This window comes from Candoia aspera, chromosome 4 (assembly GCF_035149785.1).
Source record: "Candoia aspera isolate rCanAsp1 chromosome 4, rCanAsp1.hap2, whole genome shotgun sequence".
In the NCBI taxonomy this organism is placed as follows: domain Eukaryota; kingdom Metazoa; phylum Chordata; class Lepidosauria; order Squamata; family Boidae; genus Candoia; species Candoia aspera.
In genome coordinates, this window is record NC_086156.1 from 54,566,659 (window position 1) to 54,593,105 (window position 26,447).

Sequence of the window (26,447 nt, forward strand, 5' to 3'; positions counted from 1 at the left end):
TAATTTCCTTGCACTTTCTTTTTGTATTCGTATTTGAAAAAACACCTTCTGTGCACACTTTAAATATGAAATCTATTCTCTTTCCATAAAATGGATAAAGTTTAAAAACCTACATAAATGTATACCTCACTAGTTACATTAGGGGGCTAAATATTGTGAAGAAAATTTGACTCATCAGCAAGCAAATGCTTTGATATTTACTGAATGATGTAAAACACATTTTTCCCTTTATTTTGTATCCTGTTGATACATACATGCACACGCTGGTGCTCAGACAAATTAATAAACTTGGCACACTATGACCCTGCGTGAAGCAACCATCAATGCAACATAAAGCTTCATACTTAATGTTTCATCCACGGACCCCTCCTTATCATCAAGGGTGACCATTTTGATGCCTTACTAGAATGTATGAGAGATAGGGATTCATTGCTCTGTCCCATATCCTACCATCTAAGAGATGATTCATGAAGTCTAGCTAGACCACATCTTGGGCCTAACTTGACTTCATGATGTCACAGAAGTGCAATTCCCAACTACATCCTTTACTGAGTTGTAGGGCAATCAATTCTCCACCAATGTCACAAACTATTACTACTATCTGATTTTTACCTGAGGAATGAAGGATTGCAACATCATCTTTTTCTAATTATCATCAGGTTTTTACATTGGCAATGTAGCCAATTTATCTGCAGATAGAAAGTTCCATACATTGGATTACAGTGGCTGAGATTTGGCCGACAAAAAAATGAAAGGCAGCACTGCTGTCTTATCCGACTTGCCCTCAAAGTACCAGGATACTAGGCCTGTCAGTACAAATGGATTCTATCTCTGCCATAAAAGGAATGAATTTAAGTAGTGCCAGAAAGAGGGGAAATATGTTGAAATTTCTAAGCAGATTCCACCCCAAACTGGTAACAGGAAACATTATTTTTAACAGGATTATTTTACATTCTCTTATACCAGGTTTGAGACCCAGTTTGGTGTAATGGTTAAGGCATGGAGCTAGAAACCAGGAGACCATGAGTTCTAGTCCCGCCCTAGGCAGAAAGCCAGCTGGGTGACCTTGGGCCGGTCACTCTCTCTCAGCCCTAGGAAGGAAGCAATGGCAAACCACTTCTGAAAAACTTTTCCAAGAACACTGCAGGAACTTGTCCAGGCAGTCTCTGAGAATTGGACCTGATTGAACTGATTAAAAAAAAATACCAGGTTTAATGCAAGTTTCCTGATGAATATGCATCAACATCAATTATTCTCTGCATTCATGTAGAAAATGTGCAACTCCACTGCAGTCTGGAATTTTCACCCATTCTCTATTCAACCCTTCCCTATCTGGGTGCTTTTAATCATGCTGGCTGGAATTTCTGGGATTTGCGGTTGCTAGATATCTAGAGAAATACTCTGCATTGATCAAAATAGGTAGTCCACAATGGATGTTAATGGTGACAGATTGATCAGAGGCATTTTATAAATGGCTGAATTAATACTCTTAGCTGCCGTGTAAATCTTGTATATTGGCAGGGCAGTGGAATAGTCTCTATGTGGAGAATAATACGTTGGCAGGACAATGAGCACATTACTTGTCTGATGTTGTCCATTCAAATACTTTCTCCAAAATAGCTTGGAAACTATGCAAGATGACCAGGCAATACACAAGATTTCTTGTTCATTTGCCACTCTCTGCATGTCTTCCACACCTTCAAATGAATGTGAGTAATCACCAGTGTCCATACACATTGTCCATTAATTACAACATACATTTAAACTACTCAAGGGTTACTGGATCCTGCTGTCTTGAAGCTGCAATTTAGGGATGAAGAAGGATTCAAGATCAGATTGTTCTACGTTTACACTGGAGGTTTTATATAGAGTGGTATAGTTTTAAATAGGGGAAAATAATATACTGTGCTTGGCACACAAACATTATTTTTAAGAACGTTAAAAGTGTAGCCTGAAGTGCTTAAACTGTATATACACATACATATACAAATATAGATTCCACCTTTCTATTACGTAGTTTTCCAACAATGTACAGCTGCTGTACATATGAAGGATTCACAACTGCGGTATTTGAAGATTCAACATTTTTAATTCAAAGCACCCTGGATAATTTAAGTGCTTTATAAATCAATAGCCAAATCTACCCTTCAATTTTGGTGGTCAGATTCATCCAGAAATCATCTACATTATTTTAAACACAACCAGCCTCACTAATGACCCTTAAATCAGATCCTAACCGATGGATAACATTAGTTAAAAACAGATTGTTTAGAGGCTCACACAAATGTCTTTGGTGTACACTTCTTTTTTTTAAGGTATAAAATATTATAATAAAAATAACTATTTTGTGTGCTGTAGCAGTTCTTATATAGCTCACAATAAGTGCAGCTTTCAACTCCCTTCCAACCCAACCACATCCCTCCCCCGAATACTTGTTAAATAAAGATTAGAAGACAGGTTGAACATGGTTTGTAGTGCAAATAGTAAACATTTTTTTAAAAAAATCTTTTTTTCTCATTTTTACAAAATATAGAAATGTTGGCCCAGTAACTGGACAAACATATTCCTTTCAAGTATCTTTCACTGAAGAAAAAAATTAAACATGGTACTTCCATTATTTTTTTAAGTCTGGGTATTTTTTCTTTCTTTCTTTCAGGTAAACAGTTTCAAACCAACTTGGTTGCATAGTTCTAATGTCATAAGCACCTTTACGAAATGTAACTTTGTGTTTTCTTTTTCTTTCTTTCTTTCTTTTCTTTCTTTCTTTCTACTTTTTAAAAACTTTTTTGCAAAAATAGTGCAGAAAATAAAGGTGAGTACACCTGCGCATTAATTGTCCCCTTTACCATAATATATTCACAAGTGTGCTCTTTGTATGCGTTTGCCATAAGAAACCTGCACAATCACATATGTGCACACTCATTGTGTCCTAGGTAAATTCATGGGAATAAAAGTGCCAGTGAATGTAGTGTTCATACACATGGCTTTTTTAGAATTTTAATACCATTTTGGATTTAACAGCCAAATTGCTGTATTTCAGGTATGCTGTTATCTGGGCTTGAATGCATAGGTAACATTAGGGAGAAAAAGGTATCTCCCCTTGTTGATAAGTGTGAAATACCATGCGATAAAATATAGAGCATATATGATAAGAATTGCCCTTGCCCACACCATTTGAGTGTTACTCATCCAAGCCCTAGGAACGTTGTTCTTCTTTCTTCTGTTTGTCTCTAATTTGAACATCAGATGCTATTATGTTGAAAATGTGACCGTTTTGTTTGGTATTTGGTCTTTCCTGTTACATTTTATTTCAAATTGTCTTCTTGAAATTGATAAAAAGGCTGTCCCGAAGTGTAGATATGCAAAATGCATACACACCTATGAGCACCCACATTCTTCTACTATCATATTCTGGATGTCCTTTTTTATTATATTTTGCCCATCATCATAATAGAGCATAGACATCGGTCGTAGCTTGGTAGGCACGCAGCATGACTTGAGGTTGGAGAAAGGACTGTGGCCTCTCATGCGGTAATGGTTGATAACAGTGGAGTGGAAAGAGAGGGTAGAACCCGATGTGCCTGCAATATGGCTGGGGCAATCGCCTTCGCAGTAATTGGCATGGTAGCCCTGTGGGGCAATGATCCAGTCATTCCAACCAATGTCTTTGAAGCTAACAAAGAAGTGCTTCTTGCAGCAAATGTTGACTTTGCCATCACACTCAAGGCCTCGCCTCCGCCGCCTGTGCTGCCGATCCTCTGAATGCCTGGCCAGCATCATCAGGAAGGGCCTATGTGATTGCTCTTTCTCCTCTTCTCCTGTGCTTTCATTACCTTCTGCATCTTCTTCCTTTTTCTTCCTCTTTCCTAGCAACACCAGACTGGCTCCTGTTTCTTGACACTGGTCACAAGTAACCCGCACATCCAGAGAATTCTTTCCCTGATCCAGGAGACGCTGAACACTACTGGAGACTGGGAAAATGTGCCAGGTACTTTTACGAGTGTCAACTGCCTTTTCAGAGATGAGAATTTCACTTTTCCCTCCCTTCAGTCCACCGTTCTCTTCCGCAAGTTGAGAGCTGCGCTTTGGCAGTTTCTGCTGCTGATAGAGTCGAATGGTCACTTTCGTTCTGGTCCGGTTAGCTTTAGACACTTTGAGGAAAAGCCACACATCAGCTTGACCCACAACTGACAGTTCACTGCCTTCCTTAGAGATTTCAAAATGCAGCATTTTCCTGCCAGGACCTATAATACAAAAACAATAATAATTACAACAACAACAACAACCACAACAACGTAGAAAAAAATCACTTAGTAAGGACAGAACCCTTTTTTTAAAAAAATTGGGAGAAAGTGATATTGTGACACTGGCTTTTTAAACCATAGGTTTTATTTTCTGCTGAGCCTTTTTAACACTGGCAACAGATGAAAATATAAGATCTTCTCCGTTGTGGCCCAGAACAGAATTCTTTGCCCCAGAAGGTTTGTGCAGCATCCTCCCTCACCCACCTGCCCTCCCCACCCCCTTGGGCCTTTCTCAAAGTTGCCAAAACAGCCCTGTTCCACCATGCTTTTAACCAAAATTGAATGTTTATCATGGTGGTCATCTTGGGGAGAGGGATTATTGTATTATTTTTTTCCTTCATGGTTCTACTCTGTTGTAAAGGGGCTCAGTCTGCAGATTAGGAAGGGAGGGAGGGAGGGAGGAAGGAGGAGATAGACACTGAGCATGGGAAAAGCATTAAGAATTATTTCTGCCATCTTGACAACGGATTCTATCTCTATCTATCTATCTATCTATCTATCTATCTATCTATCATCTATCTATCTGGAATGTCAGCCCTCCCTCATGTTTGGAGGTGCCTTGTAAGCAAAAACATGTGCAAAGACACAGGAACATGTTTTTTTTTTCATATCTAGTAAACTGAGCATAAACCATTACGTTCTGACCCAGCATTATTGGAATAGCTTCAAATGACATCCACACCAGATAGTTGCAGATTATGGAAATATTTCTGTAAGAGCCCAAGAGGCAAATCATAATCCAAGTACAACACACATGCATACACCGCATTTCTTTTTAATATATTTTTGCAAAACCTTTGCATTTACTTCTATTTGAATTATTAAGCTTCAGGATATGTTAGTTAGTTTTTTCATACCCACCTTGTAGGCAGTTAACAATTTAGTAGGTAAGACTTTAATCTCACTTAGTTCAAACCTGTACTCAACCCTCTTTAGTTTTTTAGAAGACCAATGCCTTCTAGTAACGCTAGTAAAAAATGGGTGCTTTGGTGGTTATAATTTTTTTTCAATATGAAATGTTATTTAATACACAACTGCACGTCATTGTCTCCAACTCACAGTAAAGCTTTGACATTTAGACTTGAAGTAGCTTTTATAACTTTATAACAGAGCTACAACACTGACATCCTTAAAATAGGACTGTGGTGGAAAAGCTTTTTGAATCTTTAAGGAAATACAGGGTGGTGGTTTGGTCCATTAAGTGCCCATTTCTGTGCAACTGCCCCATTATCTTGAAGCAGAAGTTCTAGCTATTTTTATTTAACCTGTTAAAAATATCTGTATTAAAACAAGTATTTAACTTGAAGAAACACTCTCTAGTGTTGCTTTTGGTGTTGTATCATTTAGGTTGTAAGCCTGCAGACAGCACCTACTTTTTCTGATCATTCTTAAGAAGATACTTAAGATCCCACCTTACTAAAAAGTGGGATAAGAGCTTGTTAAAAAAGATAAAACACAGTAAATGGCATTGCTTTCTACAGGCAATGCAATTACATCCTGTCCTGAAAGTCAAGCTGTCATCAGATATATTGATTGCATAAGACCATTTTTATCACCTTTAAGGAATACAGTAGAGGTAAAGCTGAAGCCAGATTCAAAAAATTATTTAGGCACAGCAGTCTTTGAATGTGAAGTGGATTTATTCCTACCATTTCAGTGAAAGAAATGTATATGCAAATGTTGATGTCCAGCTTCTATTAGAAAAGAGGGCAAAACCTGCAAATCTGGCATCCATATAACTGGGCATCTCTAATTATATGGCTGAGTGGCCCTACTTACCACATTGACATATAAATAAAACTGGACTGAATTTTCACTATATGTTCTGCAAATCAAAACCATAATGCATAGAAGATGGGGGGGGGGAAGGGGGGAGAATGAAGAAATGAGCGCCATATCAATTTCATTGTGACACCAACACCTCCCTTTTTGCCTTTGTGTTCTGATATATATAAGGGGAAAAACTTTCAATGCAACATTGCAATACTTTCATTCTTTTGACAAAACAGTCAGATACTACAGACATCGCTGGATGGAACTGCTTCATCTGAAACAAAATAAATTGCTCCTTTAATTCAGGATGTTGTGCTCCTTGTTAATTCTGCAACAGTAGCCTTGCTATGAAAAATGATATATTAAAACAGGAGGGTTTTCTTTTTTAACCTGAGTTTATAAACTTCAATCAAAGATTATAAATTTCTTTTTATATACTTCAACCTAGCAGGAATTGTGAATTATTTTGTAATGGAAATTAATACAATATTTTTTTATTAAAAACACAATGAAAATATGTATATGTATATGTATGCAGTTAGATTATGACATGAAGTTTGCTGGAATGTCAACATTTTCCTTTAGAATGACATAATTAAATAAGAAGAAATCCTTCCCATTTCAATCTGAAGCTGACTGGCTAAAGGAGGAAGATAGATTTAACATCCTGAGTGATTGGAATACACATAGCAGCTTCACAATGAAAACAAAAAGAAATGTAGACTAAGAACTGAATTGGCATCTGATTTTCTCTTATTTGCATTACTATCTTCCTAATTCTAATAGAGTACAACAATTGCATTATTATGTTAAACCTGCTTATTACATATCACTTTCACCAGAAACATACTAGTAACCATTCTAAGGTGGCTATGCAAGACACACAATTGTAAAACTTTATGTTCAGTATTCATGATGGCAAATGCATTGCATATTTATGTACTTTTGACATGAAGAAAATTCCAAAGAAAAATTGAATTCTCATCTGAATGATCTTGAGCTTCCAAATCATTCAGGTAATAATGAAGATGTCTGTTGAGACAAATCTTCTTATGTAAAAACTGACAATATTTTACATAAGAGAGATCACTGAACAAATTAATCCTTATTACACCTTAAACTCCAAGTCTACAAGGCTACAGAAATTGATAGGATAACTACAGAAATAAGTTTAAGCGACATAGAAAAAAACTTCTAAAGGTTCTACCTAAACTATGCCAGCAAATCCGGAGAATAACACAGTGGCCAACAGATTGTAGAGGTCAGTCTACATAAAATACTGAAGAAATGAGACTTACAGAGTGTGCAAACCATCATACAATATCTTTAATTTCACGTGCTAGGAAAATAATGCTTAGGATCATCCAACACTGATTAGAGCCCTACATGGAAAAGGAGATGTCAGGTGTTCAAGATGGCTTTAGAAAAGGAACATGAGACCTTATTGCTGATACAAGCTGGATAATTGAGAAAGCCAAAGAATAAAAAGTATTCAATATATACTTAGAAATAGCTTTTATTGTGTTGATCGTGTTAGGCTGTGGAATGTATTTTTAAGAATGGGTATCCCAGAACAACACATTGTCCTTATACAAAACCTATATACAAATCAGGAAGCCACAATCCGGGTGGAACATGGCAAAACAGACTGGTTCCAGGATAGCCAAGCAAAGGAGTGAGACAAAGCAGTATACTATAATATTTATTGAACCTATATGCTGAATATATATTGAGGGAAGCTGGACTGGAAGAATATTAGCATGGTTTTAAAGCTGGAGGAAGAAACATCAATAATTTTCATTATGCTGATGACACTACTCTAATAGCTGAAAATGCAAATAATCTGCAAGTTCTAGTAATGAAAGTAAAGCAGCATAGTGAATAAATCAGACTAAGATTAAATATAAATAAGGCCAAATTAATGACAGCAGATATAGGAACAAGCCTTAGAATTGACAGTGAAGTTATTGAAGTAATGGATAGCTTCTGCCTTTTAGAATCAACTATCAACAGTAAAGGAACCAACAGTCAAGAAGCACACCACAGAAAAGCACTTAGTAGAGTAGCCATTAATTCCTTGGAAAAGATACTAAGAGGCTGGGATGTACCTACACTTATAAAGATCAGAATTGAGCAGGTACTGGTTTTCCCTGTGATGATCTAGGAAAGCAAAAGTTGGATTTTGAAGCAGGATAGAAAGAATATTGATACTGTTGAATTCTGGTGTTGGAGAAGATTCCAGAGACTACCATGGAAAGCCAGGAAAACAAACAAATTGATCACTGAACAAATAAATCCAGGGTTCTTATTGCCAGGCTCAAATGATCGAACTTCAGACACATTATGCAAAGACACAGCTGTCTGGAGAAGTCTATAAGGCTGGGAAATTTTTAAGGAAAGAGAAGAGGATGACCAAAAGCAAAGTGGATGGATTCACTTACAGCAGAATGGGTACACTGTTGGAAGATCAGGTGGGGGACAGATTGTCATGGAGAAAAATCTATCTATACAGTTGCTAAGAGTCAACACCAATGTGACAGCACATAATCACTCCTTAAACTGGAAATGTATAAAAATTATTATCTAAGGGCTAAGTTAAGCTGCCGCACTAGAAGTGAAGAGACCCAGATTCTAGTTTACCTTTAAGTATGGAAGGGTAACCATGGGTGACCTTGGATCAGTCACTTTCTCTCAGCCTTAAATTAGCATCAGGCTTTGCGACAAGCTGGCTGATAAACAAACAAAACTCATAGCTTCACTGTAAGAACTAGGTGAACACAGTGCCAAAACAAGCACACACGGCAACCATGTAGAGCAAACACTGTGAAACACAACAACAACAACAACAACAACATTGTCTAAGAGCTGAGTTTTATTCTTATGGATCACTGCAAGTGTCAGAAACTACACTGAAACTCTGGCCATTATTTTCCTCCTTAAATACCTAGACCAAATTATATTCTAGAGTAAGGCACTCTGTATGTCAAGTGGGTAGGTGATAGAAACTGTCAGCTGCCATAGAAAACTTTTCTTGAAAGTTATGCAGAGTAGCTTTTGAAGGAGCTTAGTGGGAAAAAGGACATTTCACAAATGTATTGAGAAATTTCAGCTCACTTTCTATTAAAACTTTCTATGGAAATCATTAATGTTCCCTTTGGTAATGTTCTGGCAACACTTTATGGACTTTTTGCTGACACCAGAATTGAAAAGTTGATGTTTTGTGGATTTGCTTATAGATAAGGGATGGGATATGGGATGAAGAGATATCTGTTTAATCTTATAGGGAGTGAAATGTTATTAAATTTGTTTATACTGTATTTGTTATGATGAAGGTTGGAAGTCATTTCTTTATATATTCATTTTCTTTTTCTTTATTATATTCTTTCTTTCCTTCTTTCCTGCACTTTTTATTCTTTCTTTCCATTCTCTTCTCTTAATTTAAGTTTAGTTTGTATTAGTTTTTACTATTGTAATTAAAATTCTTAACAAAAATTATATTTTTTTAAAAAAAGGAAATCATGAATGGTCCCAAGCATGAGTTCTGGCTTTTTTGCTTAAGAAAAAAAATCCTGAAATTACTGTAACATGCAAATTACTGAAATAATGCAGTCTATCTAATATGTTTCAAAATATTCCACGAATTAACAAGTTATCAAATTTATTTTCCAGGAAACATATTCTATTTCCTGCAATGATGGTAGAAATTATACTTGATGTTGGGTATGATCCTTAACTGAGGGTACACTTTGAACCCACTGGAACTTAATTGTAAGTAGACATGTTTCTACTGTATGTATATTAAATCTATCAAAGTAACCATTTAGTATAAAAGAGATCCATTACTTATTTTTTCCACTATTCACTGCTGCTTAATTTTAAGTTGTTCTGTTTTGTATTGTAAGTGAATGATTTTATTCTCTATAAAGCAAACTTTTGACTTTACACTAGCATACATTGTGGGGTATGTTTAGATAAGCATATAGCTCTGTAATTAATGCAAGTGCTATCAAAAGGTCCTTGTTTTTAAAGCCTCTTTCCACTTTCTATGAGAAAATGAAAAATGTGTTATTAATTTCTTTTAGTGTACAAGTAGATATTGATCATTTAGAATATCTCCCACCTCCAGTATTGGCCTTTAGGGATTGCAGTGTGTAATCTATTCTATAAAATAAACTTTCACGATGGATCCTTTGCAGAGATCCCAGATACACCCATATTTCTCTCAATTCTTTTTTTAATCATATGGCATAGCAGTTCATTGTTCATGCTGCTTGTTCTTGCTGGGAAATCCTTGTGAGGTCCAGCAGCCAGATGTGTAGATTATTTAGCCGTGACAGGCCACGTTGCCCAGGATGCACCATGAGGATGCTAGTCAACATTGCACCGAGCTGGGCTGAGAGAGAGTGACTGGCCCAAGGTCACCCAGCCAGCTTTCATGCCTAAGGCGGGACTAGAACTCACAGACTCCTGGTTTCTAGCCCAGAACCTTAACCACTAGACCAAACTTTCTCTCAATGGAAAATATACACTATCCAGTGTCAGGAACAGTTTTGTTCCTGCCTTGCTTGTGTCCCCAAATGTACATCTAAATATTTTTTTCTAAACCTTGGGGCCTGAGGGATAATTAGTCATTCACTCATGTAGGAAAAGGCAAGTGTGTTTCCATGCACTTGGTTTGATAAGAGACTCACTCCTTTATTAATATAATTGTGCCCTGAATTCCAAGGCCATCCCAATATTCCTATAAAGTATCATTTATCACGATGCACAATTCATATGGATGCACAATTACTGTTACATCTTCCACCTGCCACATTCATTGTTTTGAATAGCTCTGTAATGCAAAGTGCTAATATTTTACTAATATTTTTGAGCACCCATAGTCTTGTGATCTCCTTACAAGAAGAAGAAACTTACGGTAATTTGGTCAATGACCAGCAAAGTTCTATCCGCATGCATTTTTCTAAGGAAACAGCCAGTAAAGGAAATATATATGTGGATTCAGACAGTTTATAGGACATTAACATACCACTTGTAATTTCATGCAGGCTTGTGGGAAATACATTGTGCCAGAAGCATGAGATGTCCAATTGGCACTTAAATATCTCACTTCTCCCTACTATGGCTTAAAACGTTCAGCTCACAAATAAGAAAGCAAATAGGAAGCACAATTGTAAATCAGCAGACATAGATACTCAGCTTGAAACCTATTTAGTGACCCCAGTTGCTATTCTTGAAAAGTGATTGCATAATACTCTTCTTCTTTACCTTCCTCATTTTCTCAAATCCTGAAATATTTGGCAAGACATAAGCATTTTTTAACCTTCCTAGTCAGGCTGCCTAACATTCTAAGAGTTGTCCTCATTTCTTCCTTGCCTTGTAAAGGAGAAGCAAACCCTAAGGTGTTTGTTGCAATACATTAAAACACACACACACACACAGCACAGAAGTTAATATTTAGGCTCTTCATACTGGAAACACTGCATAATATAATTATCTTACAGCAAAACTATTGACAGTGCCAGTCTTTGATTATTTACAAAAGAGATTGGTTAAGCCACTAGACAGTTCCTTCTTTGGCAAGGAACCATATTTAAATCCCATTGGCATGAGTGCAGAAAGTCCTACTAATGCATGGAAATGTTATTTCCATTTGTAAAGAGCTGGCGATTTCAAGGAGGCTCTTGATTTTCGCAAATTTCCCTTTTCCCTTGAAAGTCACCCAACTTCTTGAGTGGATTATGTACAAGGATACTTCAAGCAGCAAGGGAATTAATGAAAATTCTTTCAGAATGATACAATTCAGTGTATAGGACCTTGGGTCCAAAGCATTGAATTAATAAGGAAAATATCTGTATGCCTTCTTGGGAGTAAATCCCACTGAGTTCAACATCATTCTCTAGCAAGCCTGTTTAGGACTACGGTCTTAAATTAGTTGTAATTAGCTTTCCAATTAATTTCAGTAGGATGGGTATGAGTAACTCCATCTGGACCAGTGATTCTGTGTCTTGATTACTGCACTGTATATTTGTCACACTGAATTCAACAATTTGAATTCAGAGTTAAATAACAATGCAAACATTGTTTCCAGTAAATAGGCAACTTATTTGAGTTACAGTAGATTGAAAGAGTTAACATTCCTGCAACTATTGGGTTTGCCTTCCTAACAATTAAAAAAATAGCATTGTGTGCATCATTTTGGTTGCATGGCTATCTGGCTGGATGATAAATTTACAGATCTATTTCTTCTAACAAGTGATGTGTTGACTCCTCCCATGTAACCTCCTCTTTCCCATTTTCCTATATTATATAACAGTGACTGTTACTGTCTCACTCTTGACTTCCATGCTGCTCTGCACAATTAGGTTCCAATGATATTCTTCTTTCTGAGCCAAGGAAAGGAATCTCCTCAAAGGCTAGATGGGAGGCCCAAGGGAATATAGTAGCTAATGTGGATGTCTCATTCCATCTGAATGTTCCAACCAATTTGGAAAGTTGATCCAAACTGATTGAATCATTCAGGCCCAAACAATGGAACAATAACTGATCTGTGTTATAAACTAGTAAATAATATAAACGGAATGTCCCATGAACTTGATAACTCAAGACCTAGTCACTTTTTTAAAAGGATAAAAGTCCTTCTGAGATGCAAAGCAAATTCACCTGAGGGTAAAACCTTTCCAGCTGGCAAGTAGTAAAAAAAAAAAAAAAAGATGGAAAAACTGAAGCAGAACTTAACAGGAGACCCTCCCCAAGGTAAAATGTTCTTACACAATTCCAAGTACTCATTATTTCAGCCATTAATCTGCAACAACATATTCATATAGGAACATAGAAACATGTTCATATATATCCTCAGCTGCCATGGATACTCCTTTATAGTACTTACAATTACTCTCCCTTAGTTTCCTCATCAATATCTTTCTTTGCTTGTATCATTCTTTCCCAGACTTTCAAAGCAGCTTGTTTCAGATTAAAAGAAGCTAATTCCAACCATATTTAGCTTATTAATGGGTCCATGAAGCAGTTCTGCCCACGGCCCTACCACTTGTAGCTTAACTATCATAAACAGGGCATCTTTTTTCAAAAGAGATTGGGCAAAAAGCAAACACCCAATTTGCAAAAAGAAGGAAAAAAATCAAGGTTTATAAACCAGCCTTCCTCAGAGGGTACCCACTTTTGGCCATGTTGGCTGAGGATTTAAACTCATAGAAGAAAGCCAGATTGGGAAAAGTGATTCTAAATGTACATAGACACATTCCCAATGCCTTTAAAAAGAAAAGGATGCCACCAATTTGACCCTAACAATGTCTAGCCTTTTAACCTCCGGGTCTATCCACTTTATCGTCTCTCTCTCTCCCCATTCTGTCTTTGCTTTGTTTCTGTATATCACCTTCTTTTAGCAGTTCATCACTGATGAAATTCACCAGTTATGCTAGATTAAAGATACAAGGCAAAGAGGCAGGAGAGGCAGATAAGCACCGCAATATTTGTCTTGCAGAGCCAATTGGGTAAAAAAGAAACTTGAAGCAAGGTTAATTTGAATTAAGTGGAAGGGGAAAGCCTTGAAGGAGGCCCTCTTGTGGTTACTTGCTTCTCTGTGTTCAGCATAGAAAGATGAAACTTTTTGGAAACTTTTTTTTTATGAATGAATCTGAAAACTTAATAAATTGTCCCCTTCGGTACTTTATTGCAAATTTAATTAAAATATAATTACATTTTCTTTCATGGAGATTTGCTGTCCAGTGTCAAGGAAGTAGAAAAGATAAGTAATACAAACTCTGAAAACACTGAGACATTTATTCTTAGTAAACCTGCTCAGGTTCGGGCTAAGCTTGATATAAGCTTGGTTACAGTTTCCATTCATTCCTGATGAACTGCTGATCATTATCACTGGAATGTCAACATTATCTCCTCCTTACTCATAACTGTCATTTGCAACTTTTTAAAAAATTGCTTGCTGAATTACCAATAGCATATTATAAATCCAACAGTGTGTAACACAGTCTAACGGCTCTTTGACTGGAAAATTTAGGGTGTTAACTGGATTGAATTTACCACTCGTTATTGCAACAATATTCATTTTTGTGATATTCTTGATAAGTACGGTAATATTCATTCTTGCTTCCCAAAAGGCAACTCAAAAGTACAAGCATTTTAGATGACTGCAAATCTGATCTCACTAGTGAAAAGCTATATGTAATTTTCAAATACCTTTTGTTAATTGCATTATAATAAATGTGGTAATTGTGATGCCATGTTAAATTACCATTTCCCTGCTATTTAAAGTTATTAGTTTCACAAAAGTCTGTCTGGAATGTCAGCAGCACCTGCCAAGAATTTGCCTGGTCTCTTGGGTCAGAGAACACCTGTAGTTTGGTATGAGTTAGTATATTAGCTTTTGGAAGTTCGTTTCCACTGTCCATTCCTTATATCATCTAGAAAGCTGCCACTGAGCCTTTTATTTTCTCTTTTAAACTGTCTTAATCCAAACTCAGAAAGGATATGTGCATACTCATGAGAGCTCTATAAACTGTAACTTAGAAAATGTCTCAGAATAGAGAGAATAGTTCTTTTAATTTTACTGACCAGGCTAGGTGCATAACTTCTGAGAGCAGTGAAATTATTTCATTAAATTAACATGCTGTCAATTTTTTTTTTAAAAAAGAAGCCACACTGCTTTTAGTTTCATAATTTAAGGTTGACAAAACTGAAGATATGTTTCCATTCATTTTCATTTATTCTCTACTGCCTCCCTTGAAAAAGATGGTTGCTTTCAGGAACAACAACGCAGACTACTGAAAAAGAATATTTCTCATGTTTTGTTCCATTGTAGTTGGAATATATCTTAAAGTAGGTTTTGACATCTACTCGTGCACTTCAATGGCTCTTTATTTCCTCAATGACCATATGCAAAGTGCAGTTTCTTGTCACTTCAGAATAAGTTCTAAAAAGATACCTGATGACCACAAGAGGGCTATAATCAGCATATAAGTTGAATATTATGCAATGTTGTTTTGTGCAATAAAACTTTCCTTGACCTTCACATTTCAGCATGGAATAAACTGGCAGGGAGAGAGAATGAGAGAAGGTCTTCATATTTGAGATAAGCTATGATATATAGTCTGAGACGGAGAATATATATCCCAGGAGAGTTAAGGGTTCTTTGTTTTCCTTCCCTTGATATACTGAACTCTACTGTGTCCTACTGATAGCAGAGCCAGTATAAAATTGATGTAACTATAATCAGGACTGTTTCTACAAAAGACAAATAGCAGTAGTTTGGACATTTGGCAAGTTCTGGTTGAAAGAAATAATGAGTTGCTGGACTATTGGCCACTTTCTGGGCAATGGCATGGCAAATATTAATCATGTGACTCTGTAAGCCAATTGGGCTGCGCATTACAGTGGAAGCGTGTCACAGTTGCCTTTGGAGCCTGTTTTAAGCAGAAACAGTACAAACTTCTGGAACTCACACAGTGTCGAGAAACCACAGCTCATTCCATCTGTCTTAGAGAGAGTTCTGTGGTAAACTGGATGCAGTGTCTGCCCATCAGATGGTCTACCAAGTTCCCTGCTTCTGACTGCTTACTGCTTCATAGAGTAAAACCACAGGTACTTTTGAGGACTGTGGGCACTTAGAGCTTTCATCCCCTTTTAAAAGGAGAGAATGTGTCATTCTTCCTTCAGAGCAAACCCTTTTCCCACCAGAGGTGGGGGCGGGTTGCTATTTGATAAGTGCTACAGTGACACAGATACCAAGGCTACCCATACAGGCGGAATTCATGCAGTTAGCAGCAGGAATGTCTGCTGTTAAACCATACACGCTTCCCTGCATGTCTTTTTCTGCAAACAGAACATCTGAGTCAACAGGTTTTCAGGACTGGAAACTCTGAGAGTTGTCTTAATTGTTTATATTGCTGCAGCAAACTTTTAAACAAAAATGCTCAGTGAGCCTATGCATATTTTTACTACCATATGTTGAACTGAACAAAACAATGAGATTCCTTGCAAGCTGCCTTGGCAACAGTGAAAAATGCTTTCACTAGGAAACAGCATTAATTTCTAGAAAGTTTTAAGTCATGATTATTTAATCTGTTCTTATTGGTGAGCCTGAATGTATGGCTGTCTAGGCACAGACACACATGTGTGTGCATGTGTATGTGCGCATGCCAGGACTAAACATTGAAGATAATACATACATTGAATGATGAACTCTATATTTATTATTTAATAGCAACTGAAATAATTACCTGTTTGCAGGAGTTGAAAATGAGTTGAGTGCTATAGGACAGTGTTCTTCATTTTAAATCAAATAACCAAGTAGTGGAAAATGCACTCCCTCAAAGTTGCACTCTTTGGCAGACAACTCTTGGGAGCACCATCTTTCTTTGCTTTGCTTTTTTTCCAGTATGCAAAAGTCAGCATTACAATTTGGATTGCCTACAACTATTTGTCCCACTTACTACTAAGGTTTTCTGACAGTAGCTGTTAACACTTCTACTGCCCTGAACATTTGCTGTGAATTGAGTAACAAATACATATCCTCGTCTTGACAGGGTTTTACAGAGAGTGGATTCAGAAACTGATTCTAGCTGTTTTGCTTTGCCGACAGTATTTCAAAGAGCGCTCCTTATTTGCCCGTTTCTGTGTCTCAGTCTGGTCTTGAACTGACCGGTTCTTTTCTCAAAGAGAGAAGGAAGTGCCCACCTATTTAACACCCAGCCCAAGATGTTAGATGCTAGTACTCCACTTGTTGGCTAGTTTGGTAAGTATAAGTCAGGCATCTGCCTCTAAGACTAAACTGTAGAGATCCACATCCCTTCACACTTTCACTCTCTACTTTCCCACCACCTCATCTGGAGTAGAGCTGCTACACAGAAAAGTTAACTGCAATTCTGACAGCATTGTGCGCCCCTCCCCACCCCACCCCACCCCACTCCCAGTAGCACCCACCTGATTCTGCAAACGTTATGATCTCAGATGTTTGCTCCACCAGTTCATTCATTTCTGTTCTTCTTCCAATGTCATCCTCTATTTCCACATTGCCATCCTCTCTCACTTTTCCGACGTGGAGTTTCTTGATAGCATTCAAAAGTGCAGCCTTGGGCACTGGCTGAGTGATGTTAGGTCTGTCCCTCAAGTGCAACATGTTCAGGATATGCTTCTTTACTGCTTCCACCATCTCAGGCTGGGAGCTGGGCACATCCTTGGAGAGGGTGCCAAGGGCACAGGATGGGCAATCAGTGACTAAACTGTGCCCCTCCGATCCTGGGGTTGGGGAACTTCGCACTATAATCCAGCAAAATAACAACGCCAGTCCTCTAGTCAGAAGCAAAGGCATCCTGGCAGCAAAAGTTGTTGAGATTCCTTTTTAAAAGGCACGGCTTTTCTCCCCTCACGACCACTTCTTCACCCAGTTGGATTTTCCCCTTTTCTGCTTCCTTTTTCCTCTTCAGGAAGAACAAAAAGTTTTCTGTGAAGTTTGCTTTGGAAGGTCCCTCTCTGAATTCACTAAGTGCTATAGATGTCTTTGACTGTCAGTGAGAGGAATCTGACTCCGTCGCGCTGTAGGCAAAGCACACGCTGAGAAAAAGACAGAGAGAAGCGAGGCAGGAGGACGGCCTAAGTGAGTTGAATGAGAGAGGGAGGGAGTTTTGTCTATGAGTAAAGCTCTGATTGAGAAGGCGGAGGAACAGCCTAAGCCTTCCTAATGCTCACTGCACTCTGGCACATACTTCTTATTTATATCGGCACTCCGGTTTATGCTTTGGCCACTTTTGCCTTTGAAATCTCTTTTCTTGCCTAGTTGCCCGGTGTTTTCCTGCCTCCCCTGCCTCCCCCCCCTTCCCTCCCCCCCCCCAACTTAAACATCGCTGGTTTTTTTCCTGTCCCTATCTTCTTTACTAAGTCCGTCAGGCTAAATTAACAGGGTGAAACTGAAATGAGAAGATTATTTATAGCCTCGGAGTACATCTGAACGGCAGACAACGGAGGTGCTCAGAAAAGTCCAAATGGATCCTGGTTCAAGTTCTGTCCACAGTGAGGATTAGGCAGCCTTGCCAAATCTGTGGACTCCTGCCAAACTTTGAAGTCCTTTCTCATCCGTTGTAACAGTTTTAAGACTAAGCCATGATTATGGCTCAGAGAGAACTGAGTTAAAAATGACTAAAGTCGCAAATTTCAACTGGTTGGCAAAGCCATATTAGTTGAAAACGTACCCCGATTTAATGGAAAGTTGTTGGGAGGTTTTGGGGGGAGGGGGAACTGCTTTGTTATGAGGCAGATCTTTGTTTATTGTAAATGGATTGCCATTAATTTCTGTGGTTGTAAATTTATATTGAGGCTAGGACTGTATTCCAAAACCTTTGTTACACTTTGGTCAGGTAACAAACCATGTTTGAGACCTGAGCTGTTCTTTTTTCCCTTGCATTTAATTCATATCATCTTAATTTAAGTTTTTAATTACTTCGATCATAAATCGTATAGTTCTACCCATGACTTTACCACTTTATATATTTTTCTTATATTGTAACCTAGGATTCAGTCCTGTGGATATACAGCAAATAATAAAATAGACCATGTGATATCCAAGACTGGTAGAGAATCTGATGGACAATAATAGCAGAAATATATTGTTAAAGAAATAATTAGAATAAGCGAAAGGTTGTACTTTTCATTAACTGTTTGTAAACGAACACTTTTTGACAGTGAAGGCAAAGATACAAGCATTCATTTCTTTGCATATGCTGCTTAAATCTCATTTGATATCACCATGTTTGATTACTCTGTATATAAATACTATCACTTGAGAAGCTATATTTCTTTTTTAAAATTCTGTTGTGCCTCCACTTCAGTGATTATATTTACAACATCACCTTCATTTTGAACAGCTTGACTTTTGTTAATGGGCTAAAAGCTTACATTTGAATGTCAACTTTAACAGTAGACATTTAATAGAACATTTCACATAATCATAAGGAAGGGACATACTAAGTATGATATTTCTGAATAAAACTTTAACCCTGTCATTGAAGGAATATAACAATTATATTTTGCCTTTCTGAGCCTGAGTCTCCTAGTGGTCTCTGTCATAGAAACTTGACAAGATCTCAAAGCTCTCTGTATTGATAGTCAGATCACAGAGTTTTGTACTGTATTGTTTTGTTTTTTTAAGTACTGTACATTTACCTAAAAATTACACTTAATGCTGTGGGATGGAGTTGGCACTGGATTGGCCAATGCCGTGTTACACCAGCATTTCAGTGGTTTTCCTGTATGAGACATACCTTGTGACAGTTATCTAATGGAAAGTCCTATTTGCTTGGTGTGACAAAAGGCTGCCTATATTCTGTATCTTCATTTTAAAAACTCCACCTTTTACTAGCAATGTTTCATTTGATATTATTTTGTTTCCAGTTGCATCAGCTCAGTTACTAAGTCATTTAAAAGAAAATGAATTTTGGTTTCTGATGTGCCCCTAATGTATTTTGGACTTACTTTCTCTTTTCTCTGCTACTTAAATATTTTTTTAAACGTTGGAGACTGTAGTGCTGAAAAGAATGTTAACTGTAACTATAGAAGAATGATAGGATGTATGGCAACTTAGCAGCTAGCCCCCAGTATGTGTAAGTATTGTAAGCACATACAGTGTATGTGCTTGCTTACTTAATAACATCACTAACTTTGCAATATTATTCACTTCTACTTGGGAATAAGTTTCCACTGAACTTATTTTAGAGAGTTTATTGCTGCCTGTCACTATTGTTATTAGTACTGTTACTAACATTGTAAGCCATCTTAAAAAACAGGAGAGATGTAACAGAAATTGATACAGCCAGAGGAAACCCTCAAAGTAAAATGAATTATTAATTTGAACTGGGAATTTGGGCCAGCTATATTTTTTTTAAAAAATAAAATCACTGTCTTCCATTTTAATATGCAATACTCACTGACTTCCAGGAGAGGAGAGAGACTATGGTTGTCTGACTTCAAGCCTAAACTCTGTCAGGGCATCCTTGACTCCTGGTGACTACATGGACGTGCAGTGCTGTAGGAAGTGGTCTGTCCTGGGATTTATTTATTTAGACTTTCTGGTTTAGCTGCAGTGCTGGGATTCTCTGAAGAGCTAAATATGAATATGCCTAGCTTTTCTGGAATCAGCCAAGATCAGCTACTGTAGGTGCTGTCACCTGCTATGGACAGGATTTGTAATTCACCCATTTTTATTGTGGAGTATTATTATTGCAAAAGACATATTTTTAAAACTATGGGAAGGGACATTGTCATATTGCTTTAATGCAAAGAAACGTGTTCGGAGCATCATGATTCCTGTCTGAAGAAGAAAGCAATAGAAGGGAAGGTTTGTGAGGGGAATGGAGTGAAGTGGCGTTGAATAACAAACCAGAGTCTTAAGACAAGTTTGGAACGCTGACTCCAATTTAGAAGCAAACAGAGCAGTTACCTTGTTTCCAGATCCAGTATGCACAGAACAAGTTCCTCAGAAATACACACTTTAAGGAAGCAAATTAAGTATGTTGAAGTAAGATTCAAAAGAGTCTTTGTATCATTTAAAGCAACAGTTTAGAAGAGAAAAAATGTATTTTCATTTAAAGAAGAAATCTTTACCTCAAGATAATCTCATAAACCCTTTAAAAATTTTCCATCTCATTGCAGATTGTTTTTTTTTATTCTTCCAGTGAATACATGGATTTTCAAGTCATGCATTACTGCTTGAAGCAGTGATCTTTAAACTTTTTACACTTAGAGATCTTTTTTTAAGTCAAGTTGTCCGACAGCTGTTTCAGAAGATTGTGAGAAAGTGTTCTAGACCATACCAAGTTCACACATAACCTGAGCTTTACAGTTGCTCTGCACAAACTAAGACTACATCTAATAGCAAAAAAAAGACAGTATTTTTATGGCTCAATATCCATTTTCAGCCATTTTTTAATAAGGGTCTTGGGGTAGGTTATTCAAAATAAGTGCACTCCAGGTTTGTTGGTTTGTTTTTAAGACTTACTTTGGTGTAAGCATGTTCTGCCAACAATGTGTGATTTACTGCTGAATTCTTGATCTGCACAATCTTGGGGTTAACGGGTGCTACAAAAATGGGCTGGGAATTACCTGGGATCTATGAGTCATAGAGTGTCCATCCCAACCTTCTGTTATCCAACCACACTCCCTCTTCTCTGTGACATGGAGGGAAACAGATGGAAAACAAGTGGTGCCTCTAGAAAGTTTGTTTTCTGTGTCAGGGTTTTCAATGAGAAATATCAAATACATTTTGAAGAAATGAAACAATTTCTTGAAACATAGCCTTGAAAGCGTTGACCAAAGATATTATTATCAAAGTTTATTGCAATAAGTTAATTCACTCTGAGCACAATAACTGAGTAATTCTACCCTGTAGCACTGTCATATTGATAGGCATTGCATTTGCTCACGTTAAAAGAATCAAAATGTGTGGTTTCATTTCTTCATCGCTACTTACAAGTATTAATTAATGCATATTATATTCATATCCTCAAGGCAGCATATATGCCCTTCCATTTTATTCTCATAACAACCTTTAAATCATATTAGGTTGAGAAACACTGTAGGAGGAGAGGAGTCTGTTATAGCCAAAACTGAGCAGGAGTCTAGTAACACTTTTTCAGACTAACAAATTTTATTTACAGGCATAAATTTTTGTGAGCTACAACCTTGTGACTTTTGGCAACATTTGTTAGTCTGAAAAGGTGCTACCAGACTCTTGATTTTAGGCTGAGGGACACTGATTCATTCAAAGTGTCTCAAGAGTATGGATGTAACATGGATCCCAAGTTAGTACTTTAACCAATATACCATACTGGTTGTCACATAAGAATCCTTTCAGCTATAATGTTCAGCTAGTAAAAATGCAAAAGTGAGTTATGATTCAGGATATATTTTGTTTGTTTGTTTGTTTGTTTCCTACAGCTGAGTGTGCAACATGGAATAGTTAACTTACATGAGCTTTACCAAGGAATGGCTGTTCCTTCATCATTTATAATTTGTACTATTGTACCTTTCAATGACATTGTAAGGATTGCCAAAGATTAATTATAGACACATGACATGGAAGTTCCATTTGAAATAGTGGGACTTCCTTTACTGTGAACATGCCTTGAAAAATACTTTAAAAGCAATGCTGGATGGGTTTCACTTTCCTGTGGCCCACTCATCAAGACCATACATTGATATCTTGACATCTTAGCTTCAAAGGCTTATATTGTATTAAAATATATATTTAATTTGAAAGATATTTAAATTTCCTTTGAAAATTAGTTTGGGGATATCAAGTTTGTATTTAAACTGATAATCCTATTGTAAACATACCATATTATGTTTCCAGTAACCTGCCTTTTGAAAAGAGAGACACTGCATTTTCTGATGTATCTTTTTATCCCCTGCAAAAAAGGGTGAAGAATCAAAATAGAATTCAGACCCACATTCCCATTTTTAAGATGTTAAGTAGCTTTTTCGCTACCTGCTTACTTTAAAAATTATTTAGGAGTCAGTGTAGTACTATAACCTGAAAAACAGCATCATACTCAAAACATCTTTCAAATTTCATTTTGCAATAGCCATGTTCATAGTGGTGACCCAATGGACAAATAGATACCTGCAGAACTGCATTAAGCCAAAGATGTCATTTTGATACAAACCCTTATGTGGGCTTTCTCACAGCTTATGAAATTCTGTGACTTGACTGCCTCGGTCAGTATAGAACGTGGAATAGATGTACAAGCCTGCCTTACATCATAACGTTAGATCCATAGGCTTATGATATACAGTTCTATAATTTGATGATTCTAATGCAGCTGTAGGAGCAAGAAAGGTATTGGGGTTGGAGGGAGATAAATTGTGAAGAGCATTGTGGTTCAGTTCAGAACACGTTCCTTATTCCCTCAGGGAGATGGATTACGGCTTTTCCAAATGCCTAATGAGTGCTACATCTGATGACTAATTTTTTTCACATTCATTTCTCTCTCTCTCTCTCCCCCCCCCCCGAGTTTTTTCTTTCCCTTCCACCCCCTTCCATCCTTCATCATTTTTCCCTCAAGGATTTCATTGTCTTCTTCTCCTGTACCTACAGCAGCACCTGCTGGCAGTGAGCCGGAAAGACCCATTTAAACAGTCTCCAAATCAGCTGCCATTAAGCTCTGCCAAGTCATACTAATGAACTGCCTTGAATTTTACCTCTTCCTGCCAGAAAAAAGTGACCTGATTGATTATGGGTATTTCTCTGCAAGCCAGCAATCCAGAGAATCATTGCTAATTAAATCCACTTGAGATCTAATAATTAAAACATTGTAATCCAAACATAAAAGCTGCACAGATATAGCTGGGTGGATTTCCCCTCCCAGAAAACCCCTAAAGGTCTCCTCCTCAGGCATATTCCTGTTTTTTACTAGATATGCTTGCCAAACAAAAATGTTAATGTGTCAACAGATTAACTGCCATTTACAGATACTGCATTTAATTCATGTCAAGAGTAGTATAATGCTCTGCTGTTGCACAAATGAACCAGCAGGGGTTGCTCAGTTTGCTGATGTTTTAAACTTCGACTCAGAAAGGACAAAGTCATATGTGTTAGTCTCTTTGTTTCTGCTTTGAAAGCAGGCATCCGAAAATTCCCCCAGCAGAGATCATTGTGTAAAGTTCTTGGAGTGCTGTGCCCCTGTAAATTATACCAATTGAAAAGTCTGCATTTCCTTTCCGATCCTGTGGCAAATAAAGCTTACATGATGGAACATTTTTTCAGCCATAAATAGCAAATTGCTAGACATAAAGCTAATCTTGGGAAAATGCATTTCAGGGGTTAGATAGAATTCTCGTTCTCACCTTTGTTTTGTAAAACCCATGCATTCTTAACATGGGAATAAAGCTGAATATCCCTTAACTCAAAAGACAGCAGTAATTTTTCCACTAAACCAATATCAAATAACATGATCAGAGCAAGATACTAGCCTGTGCTATACATGAATTTATATATAGTCATCTTACAAATGGACTACTGTAATGCATTCTACATGGGCCGCCCTTGAAGACCACTCAGAAGCTACCACTGGTCTAGAATGCAGTGGCATGGCAATGGGGGGTATGCTTTTTGTCATCACAACTTTGCGAGCTGCACTGGAGGCCAGGGGCTTCCAGGGACAATTCAGGTTGCTTGTTCTCACCTATAAAACCCTTTGTGGCATGGGCCCTGGTTCTTTGAGGAGCCACCTATCCTGCCCACCCATTAAATTCAGCAGCATGGGCAGACTCCATCATACAGTGTCATCTATTGGGAACTGAGAAGCATGCCTCTGGGCATGCTTCTCAGGACAGTCACTGCGCCTGTCCTCTGGGACAGCATTTCCCCAGAGAGCCAGATGGCTCCCACTCTGCACTTGTTCCAAAAGTTTTTGAAAACCTGGCTTGGCTCCCAGGCCTGAGGTTAGGATGATCGTTGAGGCTTTGCTGGGCTTTTTTTCTACAGTGTTGGGTTTGTTTGTTTTTTCCAGACATAGATGTTCTTTTTTCTCTTCATTTTATTGTTTCATGCTTTTAAAATGTAAGCTACCTGGAGTCATCTAGGAGTCATCTAGGAGTCATCCTATAAATCCAAATAAATAAATAAAATGAGTATAATTGCTTAGTAAGCTACACCTGAACACACACATCCACACACACATACAGATATACATACATGTGTATTCAAAGAAGGGGAAGAGGTTAAAACTCTTTAATAACCCATGGAAGATAATACAAATGCAATGATAATTCTGCTGGAGTTTTCTGTTATGCCTTTCTTATGTGCTTTTTCATAAGTCCTGTAGTCCTCAAAGTATACACTCATGAACATACTGTAAGTCTATAAACATAATTCCATGATAATGGATACTTTAAAAACTTAAATTAACTATTTTATTCTCATTTTTTAAAAATACTGTTTTTCTTCTTTTCTTCTGAAAATAGAAAATGCCCAGAAACTATGATTAAACTGAATCAGTGAAATTTGTTTATTATTTGCCTATTTCCTGGGAGGCGGCCATCTTTTTGTAACTGTATAATTAAAAATGGAAAAGTCTGTATGTTTTGTATATCATACACACACTTGGTTGAGAATGGCTTATTTCTAGGTAATGAGTTACAAGTGAACACTGTTTGTTTAAAACTTTGGGATTCGGGGAGGGTCTTTTCAAGAGAGATTGAAACACTTTCTCTTTTAAAGCAGTGTGTGGAATTCCCGCATTTAGGGAATTACTGTCTTTCTGGATCTTCCTGGCTAGACCTCACTAGCCACAATGGCCAAAAGTCTAAAGTGTAGGTGGTTAGCCTAATCCCCCAAAATGTCTTTTTCACTCCCTTAAGTTGTAGTAAGTGAATCTGACTTCATGAGCAATAATACAAAAAAAGTCATTATACCACGTACAGTGCAGAGGCAGCCAGACTCTCTTAGGACTGAGTGCTCCAACACTTCTCCAACCAGCAGTTTCTTTGCTACCAGTTCAGGAAAGCCCTCTTTTATATTTCCTGTACAACCCAAATCTTGTTTCGTTATCTTTTTCCTAACAAGTTAAAACAAGAGAAAAACAAATACATTAAGCAAGTCCATGAAATGCCGATGAATTTTTAACACTGTTATCCATGTTAGGAGCAGAAGGGTGCCAACAAATAGAATGTAGGCAGCCCTATCAAGATGACAAACTAAGATCTCAACTCCAGGCTGGCCAAATGAGAGCCCAGTGTCCTGTCCCAATATCTGGAGGCTGTGCAGGTCTGAAGGGATGGAAACAGAACAAGTGGCTGTGGATTTTTGGGCCCAGTACATCTGGAGACATCCTATCTTTAGTCTTAGATGGGCTGGAATCTCTCATTTGAAGCTGGTGTGCAATTTGACAATCATCTTGGATTTATGGGGTGGCCAATAAATCTTGCTGAAAGAGCAGGTGGTAACTGTGGCCAAGAGGATCTTGTCACAGCTTCATCTGGTGCTCTGGTTGTGCCTGTTCCTGGATTGGGAGGCCGTTAAGACAGTCACTCATGTTTTAGCCATCTAACAGCTGGACTATTGCAATGCACTCTACATGAGGCTGCCCTTGAGGGCCACTTGGAAGCTACAGCTGGTCTGGAATGCAGTGGAGCAGGCAGTGTTTGGGCATGCCTTGGATGTCCCTGTGATGCCACTGCTCTGCAGTCTGCACTAGTTTCAGTAAGCTTCCAGGTACAATTCAAGGTGCCAGGTTATTATCTGCCATGGTTTCTGCCAGGATATAGGAAGGGTGCCTTCTCTGTCATGGTGCCTGACCTCTGGAATGACATCCCCCAGAAATCCATGTAGCTCCCACCTTGATAACG

General features: G+C 37.7%; 1 protein-coding gene across 1 annotated transcript; it reads right to left on the reverse strand.

Annotated features, from left to right (window-relative positions):
• Window positions 1-2,743: 2,743 nt before the first annotated feature.
• INHBA (inhibin subunit beta A) lies at window positions 2,744-17,655 on the reverse strand. The gene is made up of 2 exons (XM_063301957.1): window positions 17,034-17,655; window positions 2,744-4,244 (listed from the first exon to the last, which is right to left on the reverse strand). Exons 1-2 carry the CDS (start codon window positions 17,419-17,421, stop codon window positions 3,379-3,381), a joined length of 1,254 nt encoding a protein of 417 aa, XP_063158027.1. The 5' UTR covers window positions 17,422-17,655; the 3' UTR covers window positions 2,744-3,378.
• Between the last annotated feature and the right edge of the window lie 8,792 nt (window positions 17,656-26,447).